The sequence below is a fragment of the Papio anubis genome, chromosome 11 (genome assembly GCF_008728515.1).
Source record: "Papio anubis isolate 15944 chromosome 11, Panubis1.0, whole genome shotgun sequence".
Taxonomy (NCBI): domain Eukaryota; kingdom Metazoa; phylum Chordata; class Mammalia; order Primates; family Cercopithecidae; genus Papio; species Papio anubis.
The window spans coordinates 58,269,159-58,281,142 of record NC_044986.1 but is presented as its reverse complement, the minus strand read 5'-3'; the positions used below and the strand labels follow the sequence as shown (position 1 = coordinate 58,281,142).

The 11,984-nt window shown below is 43.3% G+C and overlaps 1 protein-coding gene across 8 annotated transcripts in view; it reads right to left on the bottom strand.

Annotated features, from left to right (window-relative positions):
• Positions 1 to 1,207: 1,207 nt before the first annotated feature.
• Positions 1,208 to 11,984, bottom strand: part of ARID5B (AT-rich interaction domain 5B) — a 192,485-nt gene continuing 181,708 nt past the window's right edge. For all 8 annotated transcript variants that reach the window (XM_017963014.2, XM_017963016.2, XM_031652216.1 and 5 more), the window contains one exon: positions 1,208 to 7,276. In XM_017963014.2, the coding sequence (XP_017818503.2) occupies positions 5,111 to 7,276 (2,166 nt within the window). In that variant the 3' untranslated portion in view covers positions 1,208 to 5,110. The remainder of the gene's footprint in view (positions 7,277 to 11,984) is intronic.

Genomic DNA, 11,984 nt, shown 5'->3' with positions numbered 1-11,984 from the left:
ATGTTAGATTGCTCTTAAGCTCCCCTCACACAACAGCCAGAGGGTGATATTGAAAAAGACAAATCTTTCTTGCTTAGGATAAAGACAAAATTGATCAAATCAATCTGTTCTATTGGGACCTACCCGCCTGCCCCTGCTATGCGCTCTAACCTCACTCCTTCAACAAGGCCATCAAGCCCCACAGGCTTTTCTCAATTCCTCTAATAAGCCAAACTTGTTCCTGCTTCAGGGCCTTTGCACATGTGGTACCCTGTGCTTGACCTACCCTCCTCCCAATGCCCTCCCTCCCATACTCAGCCAGTCACTTTAGTCACCACCTCCTCTTTGTGTGTCATTTTACTCCTCAAACTCCTCTCTCCTGGAACTCAATCACACTGAAGTTTTGAATTTATAGGAATGACTATTTGATGAACTCTCTTTCCCATAAGATTTATAAGCTCCCAGAGACAACATTTTATCTTTTATTTACCATTGTATTCCCAGCTCCTAATACTACGCCTGGCAATTGGGGCATGAGTAAATCTTTGTTGACTGAATAAAAAACAATTAACTTGGCTGAGTGCGGTGGTTCACGCCTGTAATCCCAGCACTTTGGGAGGCTGAGGCGGGCGGATCATGAGGTCAGGAGTTCGAGACTAGCCTGACCAACATGGTGAAACCCCATCTCTACTAAAAATTAAAAAATTAGCTGGGTGTGGTGGCATGCACCTGTAATCCCAGCTACTCAGGAGGCTGAGGCAGGAGAATCGCTTGAACCTGGGAGGCAGAGGTTGCAGTGAGCTGAGATCGAGCCACTGTACTCAGCCTGGGTGACAGAGCGAGAGTCTGTCTCTAAATAAATAAATAAATAAATAAAACAACTTTTGTGATTATCCTACCAGCAGAGGAGGATGGTATACAAAGGAAGTACACAGATGAGAGCCCTGGCTTCAAATCCTGACTCTGTCATCTGTTGGGTGATCTTGGACCAGTTGATTTACCTCTCTAAGCTTTAGTTTTCTCCTAAGTAAAATGGGTATAACCATATTTACATGAGGTTGTGAAGCTAAGAGATATTTGCCAACTGCGCACCCACTAGGTCCTTAGTGAACTACAGACATTGCCATCATTATTGTTACCATCCAATTCAGACAGATGGGGTGGAAAGTCTTCTGGGGAGGCCACAGGCTCCTCAGGAAGAGTGACAGATTACTCACACCCAAAAGGAAACAGATAGTAACATTTTTTATTAAATATTACAGTGGATCAAAAAGTACAAAATATCTCTTGCCTGCTATGTGATTGGGAAACTATTGGCACGTAATACAGTATCAAAAGCAGTAATAAGTACAATTTGGAAAACATACAAAATTGAGTGTTTATAGTTGGCTCAGCATTCTTCTGGTAGTGTTTAAACTAATGCAAAGGTTACTCAATAACCTCTCCATTGGGAAACTATATAATATCACTGGGCCATGTTGCTATATACAAATAATCACCTTACAGAGCATAGAGGTTACATAGCTGGAATCACCAAAAGTATACAATATTTACAACACAGGAAAGTTTAAAAAAGTATAAACAGCCAAGAGATTATGCTGCTATTCTTCAGACATATTTCAACCATGAGGAGACAGGCAGAATATCAAATACACTAACAGCCAACACTGGACTTTAAGTGCTCAAGATAATCATTGCAATGGTGTGGGTCTCACCAGGGCAAACTCATTCCCATTTCTCTTTAAAATTGGGACAAGAGTAAAACTAGACCAGATGGGACTTGGCTGACCACCACCCAATGTGACTTTGTGGGACGATAAGTGAAGAGAAATAAATGGTTCTCTTTGAAGGCACACTACATAAAATATTTTTTGTGGGACCACCTCGAAATTTCCATCAGACACACCAACACAGTGAAATACAGTACTTGAGAATTCATGCACCAGGTCAGAAAGTTGTAAAGTTAACATCGAGTTTTAACAAACCCTTTTGTATATGCCCTGATAAACAAGTGAACTTAAGAGCTTCTAGCTAGTAAATAAATAAGTCAGTCCTGTGGCAAATATTACAAGTTTGAATCACTTACTAGAAGAATACTTAATTCCGAAACTCGGTTGGGCCATTTTTATTTTTTTTTATCATGTGGAGTTGCCAAACATTAAACCAGAAGTTGCATGGAAAAGTTTTTTAAAAATATTATTTAGAATCTCCAAATCTCCAGTAAATCACAGACTTAGTGCATTTTGAATTGCAACATTTCTTGGAAGCCACACTCAGTAAATAGATTTATGACTCCACTGCCAATTCGATTCCACAGTTTCCTTTACAGAACTACCAATAACAAAGGTTTGATTGCACAAAGAAAGGCTTGTGCAATTCCATTCAATAATAAGGCCCCTTGAACTCAAACAATGCAAACAAAGCCTTATTTAAGACATTTTAAAACGTCGTTCTCAGCCAATGAAGAATTCAATGGTCTTTTTGAAAGATTTCCAAGATCTCTGTTCAGAGTTTTAAAACAAATAACACACTGCTTCTGTTGGGAATGCATACCCCCATTTCTCTTTATTTGTCCTGATGTTTTGCCGAGGGTATGAGCTTCCTCAGACAGAAACAGTGAGTCTCCTCTCGGAAGAGATGAGAAAAACAAAAGCTGGACTATGTTAACATTGTTTGAAATGGTGTGATCGAATTCCAACATGATGAAACCAGACTGAAATCATTGCAGTGGAAAAAACAAATGCCCCATATTCCAAATAGGTGAGCTCCACTGGGGACAGATGCCCCCCCTCCTTTTATTTTTTTGAGACGCGAACTCATAGAAACCACATATGATCTAGCCCATGTCTGCTGCAGAACCACCGAAGTTTCCTTTTTCTTCCATGTCCTCCGATTCTGTGACCATTCAATCTAGTGCAACTTTCTTATATGTGTCATGGCTAGCATCTTGCCAGCTGGAATTGAGATTTTTCCCCCCTCTAGCTTGTGCAATAGCAGGATAATCTGCACTCACACATTTATAATCTAAATTCTACTAGTCTATCTATGGTTCTATTAAATATATATATATATATTATTCCACAGGAAGGTAAATAATTAATTGAAGCAAATGGAACTCTTAACACTGGATCTCTACATTCTTTTGTTTCCACCTTTGGATATTAAGTATGTTACATTGAATATTTGGCTTCATATCATGGAGACATTTCAATACAAATGCACGGCATGCATGGCTTTGTTTAAGAGCCGCAGTTTCATTGTTATCAGTTTTGATTATTTTGCAGTCAAGTTACCTATTTAGAAGTTGAAAATTGTCATCAATTTTCCCAGAATTAAGTATCTCAGAGGTAAAAGACTTAGTTAGCTATGGTTCTAAAGTCTACTGGTAGTGTTGCGGGAGGGGCACAGTGGGCTGGGGAGTTCATCCAAGCGGTCTTCAGCAGGGATGGGACTTGGGGAGAAAATCCACTCTCTGTATCCATTGACTTTTAATTAATACAGTTAGAAAATGTGTCCACCTTAATGTTACATCTCAGTAGCAAATGGAATACAGTGGCAAGAATGACAATGGACATTCTCCACATCTTTTCACTGCCTGAGCAGCTTGACCATTTACTTCCAACAATAAAAGAAACCAGAAAGTGGACTGTGTTGCCAGGTGGTTAAAAACATGACCCAAACCACCTTACAAGTTTGTGTGTGTGCACACACAAAACTCACGCCCCATAAACCCAAAGAGGATGACTTTTCTTTTGAAAAGGCTAATCCAGTATGTCAGTTATCCTCAAAGATGTGGCCTGGGAGATTCTTCTTGGGAATGACAGGAAACCAACTGGATGAAAACAACGTGACTACTTATTACTCAAAAGACCGAGGCTAGAGAAGCTATCAGGACTGCAGCTGCTCCTCTTCTGGCCAGTTGAGCTCCATCCTCTTCCCAACCCCCTTTCCCAGATCATTTAAAGGAATCAGTGCCAACACCAATGTAAATCATTTTGGCTCCTGTTCTAATTTCTGAAATTCCTAAAATATCTGTGCAGCCCACAAATATGTCCTCTAGACTCTGTTGTTATTCGGCAGCTTGCTGCCAGTGAGGTTTTTGTTTTTATGATTCCTCTGGTATGTAGGACAGTTTCACAGCCTAGATAAGGTAAGTACAACGCTCAATATTTTCACAGAACCCAATACTTCAAAGCAAAGCATTTGGCTGGGTAAGCAGTGTATAAGCTCTTTCAACTATGCCATTTATGAGGAACAAAATCCTTAAGTTGCGGATCTACAAAGGAACGTTCTTTGCACTATTGTGTGCTTGACTGTTTCTTTTTCATTTGTTCCACTAGAATCAGTTGCTTCAATTTGTAAACAATAACTTTACCACCCAAAGCTGCTCAAAATAAGATGTGGAAAAATTACAAACACACATCAACAACTAGGACAGTCAGTCAGCCTCGAAAACAAAACAAAAACAAAAAGACCTGCAAACAAAAGCAATACCATTTAATAATAATAAAAAAAAAAGAGACGAGAAGGAACTGGGAGAAAATGGAACTACCTGTATATAAATTAGGTGAGCAAACAGTGATACGGGTAGTTTTAAGAAGCAAATATATACAGTCAATTTAACAGTGTTTACTTCTCTGGATTGTTTAATAGTGTCAAAATGAAAGATCTATTGAAGTTTCACTATACATTGCATTGATTGAACCTTGGAGAGTTTTATGAAAAAGAGGGGCATCCCTTGGCATCTATTTGCCAGTCTTCCTTGCCCGTTCCTTTGAAATGACTGCCTCTTATTTGCCCAGATTGTTTCCTGACCAACCGAACTCAGATGGGGTCCTCTAAGTTCTTCCTGGATATTCACAAATCCCTTCACAAGGCCCACGTGCGAAGTGAATGATCTGGAGGTGCCTGGGCATCTGTGTTGGAAGGGAGTCAAGACTGACCAGCCAAGGCTAGAGCTGTCCCACAAAAATCAGGCATGTTCACCTCCCCTTTGGGCCCCTAAAGCTGGGACTGATCGTAGCCTCAGATTAGAAGAAATACTGCCTTCTAACTCTATAAGCCAGCACTCCTGGGTAAGGAGTGAAGCTCTGTTGGCCATGCCGCTTCGGACTGCTGGGCAGAGCTGAGCCTACAGTTTTGTACTGGGGTGCACGGATGACAGCTGGGAAGATGGAAAGGCAGCTTGAGGATTTATAGCAGCTAAAGGGTAAATGCTGTTATGCAAAAGGTCCCCATATGAACTTCCTACAGGTGTAGCCGCAGCCAAGTGTCTGTACAGCTGCTGAGAATTTGTCGGTGATGTAAAAATTCCTCTTTGCATCACAAGCGAGTGGAAAGCCAGGGGCTGCATGAGCGGAGAAAGCACAGTCTGGTTTTTCAAGTACTGCAGAGAATGAGAATACCCAGCCGGGAGCCTGGAGTTGAGGCCCGAGTTACACAGGCTCCCGGAATACAGACCTGGGAAGATAGGGGAGGAGAGGGGAAGCTTGTGGCCTTCTGATGCGCCCCCGGAATGCCCACCGTGCGCTGCCTTGCTGCCTTCACTCTCCTGCTCAGAGGCCTTCTCCTTCCCAGAGACCTCCTTGGATGGGTCTAAGGGGGACACTGCCCGGGCCTTTTTCCCTGCAATCACAAGGTCCAAATCCTCCAGGCTGCGCTTGATTGGCCGCGCCGCCCCAATGTTCTGCGGGCTCATTTTCCGGTGCAGGATTGGGTGGACCATGCCTTCCATCTTCCTGAAATTCTCCAGTCTCACATGGTGAGGTTTTCCTGATCTTGAAAGTGATTCAGGATATTTTTTAGGGCCCGACATGGTCATGGGTGATACCCGACAGGCTTTGGGGTGACAGTCTCGACTCTGGCTGCCTAAGACCTGGAACTGGGAGACGCCTTTGCTCTCCTGGGGCCCTGTGGTGGAGTGAGCCAGGCCCAGGACCTTGCCGGTAGGTTTGTGCGGGTTCTTGGGAAGGCTCAGATCTGTAGGCTGATCATCCGTAGGGGCTTCTGCTGCCGCCGACTTTTTGTCTTGCAGGTGCAGGGACGTGAGATAATTTACATGGAGTTTTTCTTGGTGTCTGTGGGAAGGAAAAGAACTGTTTTCCGATTCCCTGTACATGTCCCTGGAAGGGTATTTGGATGTCTGTTCATTATGAAGATGGTGCTCGGTGTGTCTGTAGAGGCTATGGAGATGAGGGGACGAGTAGAAGTCGGCCAGGAAGCTAGGCATGTGGGAATGGGGAAGGGCCCTTTTCTCTAAGAGTTTATCCTTGCCCTCGTGAATTTCTTGCTTCAGGACGTAGGAGTCAGCAAGGGGGTTAAGGTGATGCTTGGAGAAGTTGCAGCGGTGGGGATCTGATCGACTCAGTTTCTCATGCTTAAAGATGTCATTGATGGTCTTTCTCTCTTCCGAGGGCTTGCTTCTGAAACTCTGGACGTGCTGAATCACTGATGGCCGGCTGACCGCCATATGGTCAGTGCTTTGGCCATGGTGGGCTTGGGACAAACTGGAACACAAGTCATCCCTAGCAATCAGTTTCTTTTTGCTGATCAAAGGGGGTGGGGAGCCATAAGGGTAGCTACTGGAGAGGCCGGCCCCACTCACTTGGGACAAAAGCTTTTTCTTGGCCAGCGGGGACATGATGCCTGGGTTGCCCCTAGAGTACAGCAGGGGTGTGTAATTAAGTCCATGGTTCTCATTCATGGGCCCAGTCAGGTCTTTGTCTTTGAACATGTCAAACGACTGGACCACAAGGACCTTTGGGGTCTGCTTGAGCGCATTATGGATGTCGTCACTGCCCAGCTGGTCCACCTTCACGGTGCAGTTGGCGATGTAATCCGCCATGGCGGGCAGTTTGTCATCCTCCGTCTCATTCTGGTTTGCCAGCAGTGGCTGTGTGGTGGGGAAGCTGGGGAAGGATGCTTCTTGCGGTTCATTTTCAGGGCTCTCTGTAAAACAACACAGTTTGGATTCTTGTTTTGAGTCCACCAGGGCACTAGGAGAGGTGAGTGGCTGTTTGTTGGCCCCAGGGACCAAGGCTGAATCTTTTTCCGGGGCCAGAGGAGCACTTGGGAGTGGAGGTGTGGGCCCCTTCTCTCCTGCCTCCTCTGCCACCTTCTCACTGTTGGAACCTTGGTCTGTTTCGTTGTCCTTCTCTGGGTCTACTCTGGACGCCAGGGGCCTCGCTGAAAATTCCTGATACCCTTCTATTTTTTTCTTCATGTCTGCTGCTGGGATAGGCTCAGGGATGCTTTTCTGGCTTAAAGTGTCTTGTTCTTTTTCTTGCTCTGATGAAACCTGGTAACATATTTCAAAAGACAGTCAGAAGAAAACTAAACACACTGACACGTTTTGCTATGAAATGAAATATTCCACACAGCAGTTTTACTTGAAAACAGGCTTGTCAATCAGCTCATGAAGTTTCTGTAAAGCTTTATTACTCCCCAATCATGGCTCTAAACAAAGAAATCTAAATTACAGAAACATTAGGGGAAATATGCATATTCGCTTCAGTCCCTTATGAGACACCTATCAAAATAGCAGTGTTATGTACTGATGGTATACAATCATATCACTCCTTGATTCTAATATATAGTTTAATTCTAAGGTTGTCTTCTTGTCAAATCAGTCAATTATCCAAATGGGTTTTAAATTACATGTTGTGTTTTATGATACTCCTGAGAAAGATTTTTTTAAAGCATTTCTCTTTCAAAAATTCAACCAACCCCATGTTAACAACAAACAATGAACCTATTGCAACTCCTTGCTTTTCTTTAAGAGGGCAAACCCCTTCCCAATGTATTCAATATGACGTACTGAAGATTAGCAATGCGTAAGTGTTAATAATTTCTACTCAGGCCAGATGACATGCGGATAATGCTAAAATATTGACAAAGTATGAAGACTTCTTGGCAGCCTGTCTACCTGAGGGACAGAGGAGACTAAGTCCTTCTAGGTTGAAGCAAACTACATTTCTATTAAAGCCCAAAATGAAGTTGTCAAAATTCAGACAGTCTGTGCCACCACAAATATAGCTTTGCTGTTCAATGAAATAAATTATAGTCAATGAGACTCCTTATGTGACCCTACTGACAGAAGTTGTGGGTACCAATTCGATCCATCTGCATTATGTAGCCATGTAAACTTTGACCTTAAGAGGTCATTTTAACTTTCTGTCTGTGACCCAGCTGACTGACAAGCCCTTTCAAAACTGCTGTCATTCTGCCCTGACATGTCTTAGCAGAGCAGTCACAAAACAGTTGTACTGAGCTGGTCTTTTTCCCCTCCTTTTTCCATCTCATCCCTTGAACTTTGTTCTTCTCTGTTAAGAAAAGAGGTGCCTGTAATCTCAGCACTTAGGGAGGCCGAGGTGGGCAGATCACCTGAGGTCAGGAGTTCAAGACCAGACTGGTCCACATAGTGAAACCTCATCTCTAGTAAAAAACCAAAAATGAGCTGGGCGTGGTGGTGGGCGCCTGTAATCTCAACTACTCAGGAGGCTGAGGCAGGAGAATCGCTTGAACTCCAGAGGTGGAGGATGCAGTGAGCCGAGATCATGCCATTGCACTCCAGCTTGGGCAACAAGAGTGAAACTCTCTCAAAACAAAGAAAGAAAGAAAGAAAGAAAAAGAAAGAAAGAAAGAAAGAAAAAGAAAGAAAGAAAGAGAGAAAGAGAGAGAGAGAGAGAAGTGTCTGCTACATTAACATCTTTGGGTAAGATTGAGGATGCTGGTTTAGGAATACGTGGTAACAAAAGTTTTAAGAAATCACACCTATTTCATAGGTGTGTTTCCTCAAATCCTTTAAAAAAACCCCTGAATTTTAGGGATGTGTTATACCTAAGAGTCTTTGCTTATCATCATTATTTTTCTTTATTTTTGTACTAGTAGCTGCCTTTTCCAGTACAAATATCATTTCTTGTTCTACATTAATAATCATCATTGGTCTCTTGAGCTTATATATGACATAAAAATACAGAAAAATGAGTATGGCAAGGGAAAAAGGCAAATTGCTTCTAATTGTTAGTTTCTTATGGGGCTATAGTTTGAGGCAGGGCAATGGGGGATACTCAGTCCCATTGAAGTTTCTATGATGTAGACCTGCAGTTATATTGCAGTCCCATGCTTCGGGCTGTAAAACAGGTTTAGGAAGTCTTTGAAAGCTAGGAAGAAAAAAGTAAAGGACTTTTTTTCTAGGAAGACATTTTACGATCTGCTTAGTATGTTGAATGATAGCTTCCCACCATGCAACTTGCAATCCCATTATCTGAATATAGTGGATTCAACTAGAGGGAATTTATCACCCTTTCTATCTCCACTGAGTTCACTGCTTCATATTGAAAACACCAAAAAGTAAAAGCAATGAAAACAATAAAATCCAAACCAAAAACCTCAAATAGCGTTAATGAGAAGAAATACACCTGGCTAATAACATGGTTCTATGTTGCAGGTGGGAAGTGATTCGTATTACAAGGTCAGCCTTGGAGAGAGTGGAAGATTCCATGAGGTTTAGATAACCTCGTCATGACAACCTTTGAAACTTGAGACACTTACAGCTCCCTGAAGGGAACAGTTGTGGCCTATAGGAAACAGAAAGCCTAACAGCTTTAAGGGTTTCTATGGACTCCACGGAGTAAGGCTCCACTCTTGGGAATGGTCATCTCCCAAGCTGACAGGCTCAGTGCATAGGCTAAGGATTCCTCCTACCATTCACCAACCAACCATTTCAAACTGAATCCCCAAAGTGGAGACATTCAAGGGTCAGCTGTCCCCTTGGTCCTCAGTCTGTCCCCTAGTGCTTTGTGTACATATGGCAGCTAATAGAACACACTCATCTGAAACCCTATAATAAATCACCAGGCCAAAAGTATCAAGGGAAAATGGAATGTAAGCATGCACTTGGAATTTCCTTGCTTTTGGCCATTTATGTTCCAAGTTTGCAGATGTTGAGAAATCTGCATCATCTGGCCAGGGACAGTGGCTCACACCTGTAATCCCAGCACGTTGGGAGGCCAACGAAGGTGGATCATTTGAGGTCAGGAGTTCGAGACCAGCCTGCCCAACATAGTGAAACGCCGTCTCTACTAAAGATACAACAATATTAGCAGGGCGTGGTGGCGTATGCCTGTAGTCCTAGCTACTCAGGAGGCTGAGGCAGGAGAATCACTTGAACCTGGGAGGCGGAGGTTGCAGTGAACTGAGATCACACCACTGCACTCCAGCCTGGGCAACAGAGAGAGACTCTGTCTCAAAAAAAAAAAAAAAAAAAAAAAAAATCTGCATCATCTTCCTCCTCCCCCTTTTTAGTTACTAGAGCTTAAAATAATTATGAAACTTAATAAAAACAAAAAACATAAATTTCTCCTCTTGGTATCAATACTATTTTCTTATGTAAGAGTCAGTTGGGTAAGTTGATGTCTAGATGGGAGGTTGGTGTGTGTTGTACATGTGTGATTTAAACCAGTGTTTAATTATGAAGCCTTTTATGTGTTCATTATAAATCTGATTTTTTAGGGGGTATTTAATACCAGCACCAAAATTCCCTCTGGGGTTGAATCCTAGAACATACTGTCTCCAAATGCGGCTAAGGTTTTTTTGTTTTTTTTTGTTTTTTTTTTAAATGGGCAGCAACGTGTTTTATTATTCATGTTGAAACAGAGCCCAGATCAGCCTACAAGACTGGCTGTATGCTGGTGGTAATGGCTTCTACCAAAAGGCTGTTAGGGGCTGTGGGTGGCTGGGGCTTGTTTTAAAAAGTTCAGAAACTACCTGTTAATATGAAAAATAATAGTGGTTTCAGAGGAACCATTTCAAAATTCCCCTATAAATAATATGCACTTAAGATTTTTCTTTTTTTATTTTCTTTTTTTTTTTTTTTTTTTTGAGATGCAATCTCGCACTGTCACCCAGGCTGGAGTTCAGTGGCGAGATCTCGGGTCACTGCAACCTCCGCCTCCCAGGTTCACGCCATTCCGCTGCCTCAGCCTCCCGAGTAGCTGGGACTACCGGTGCCCGCCACCATGCCCAGCTAATTTTTTGTAGTTTTAGTAAAGACGGGGTTTCACTGTATTAGCCAGGATGCTCTTGATCTTCTGACCTCATGATCCGCCTGCCTCGGCCTCCCAAAGTGCTGGGATTACAAGCGTGAGCCACCATGCCCCAGCCACGCTTAAGATTTTCCTAAATTGGTCTCAACCCAAGGCTGTTGCATAGAAATCAATTATGGGAGACAAACACATCTCTAAAGTTTTCAGGAGAGTCTTGCAGAGCTACAGCACCACGGTTCCAACGTCCCTCTTTCCTAGATCCCCAAACCATTTTTTTTGAGACATGGTCTTACTCTTGTCTCCTAGGCAAGAGTGTAGTGGTATAATCACGGCTCACTGCAGCCTTTACCTCCCAGGGCTCAGGTTATCCTCCCACCTCAGCCTCTCGAGTAGCTGGGACCACAGCGGGTCACCACCATGCCTAATATTTTTTTTTTTTTGTTTTTTTTTTTTTTTGAGATGGGGTCTCGCTCTGTCGCCCAGGCTGGAGTGCAGTGGTGCGACCTCTGCTCACTACAAGCTCTGCCTCCCAGCTTCACGCCATTCTCTTGCCTCAGCCTCCTGAGAAGCTGGGACTACAGGCGCCCGCCACCATGCCCGGCTAATTTTTTGTATTTTTAGTAGAGACGGGGTTTCACTGTGTTAGCCAGGATGGTCTCCATCTCCTGATCTTGTGATCCGCCCACCTTGGCCTCCCAAAATGCTGGGATTACAGGCCTGAGCTTTATTTGTAGAGATTGGGTTTCACCATGTTGCCCAGGCTCTTCTCGAATTCCTGGGCTCAAGCAATCCACCTGCCTTGGCCTCCCAGAGTGCTAGGATTACAGGTGTGAGCTACCATGTCCAGCCCCAAAATATGTTTTAAAGTCACACCAGCACCTCAGATAGACTGACTGTGGAATGGCCAAGAAGCCATGTTTTCACAGTAAAATTCTTTGATGTTAGTATAGCTCTGGCTCC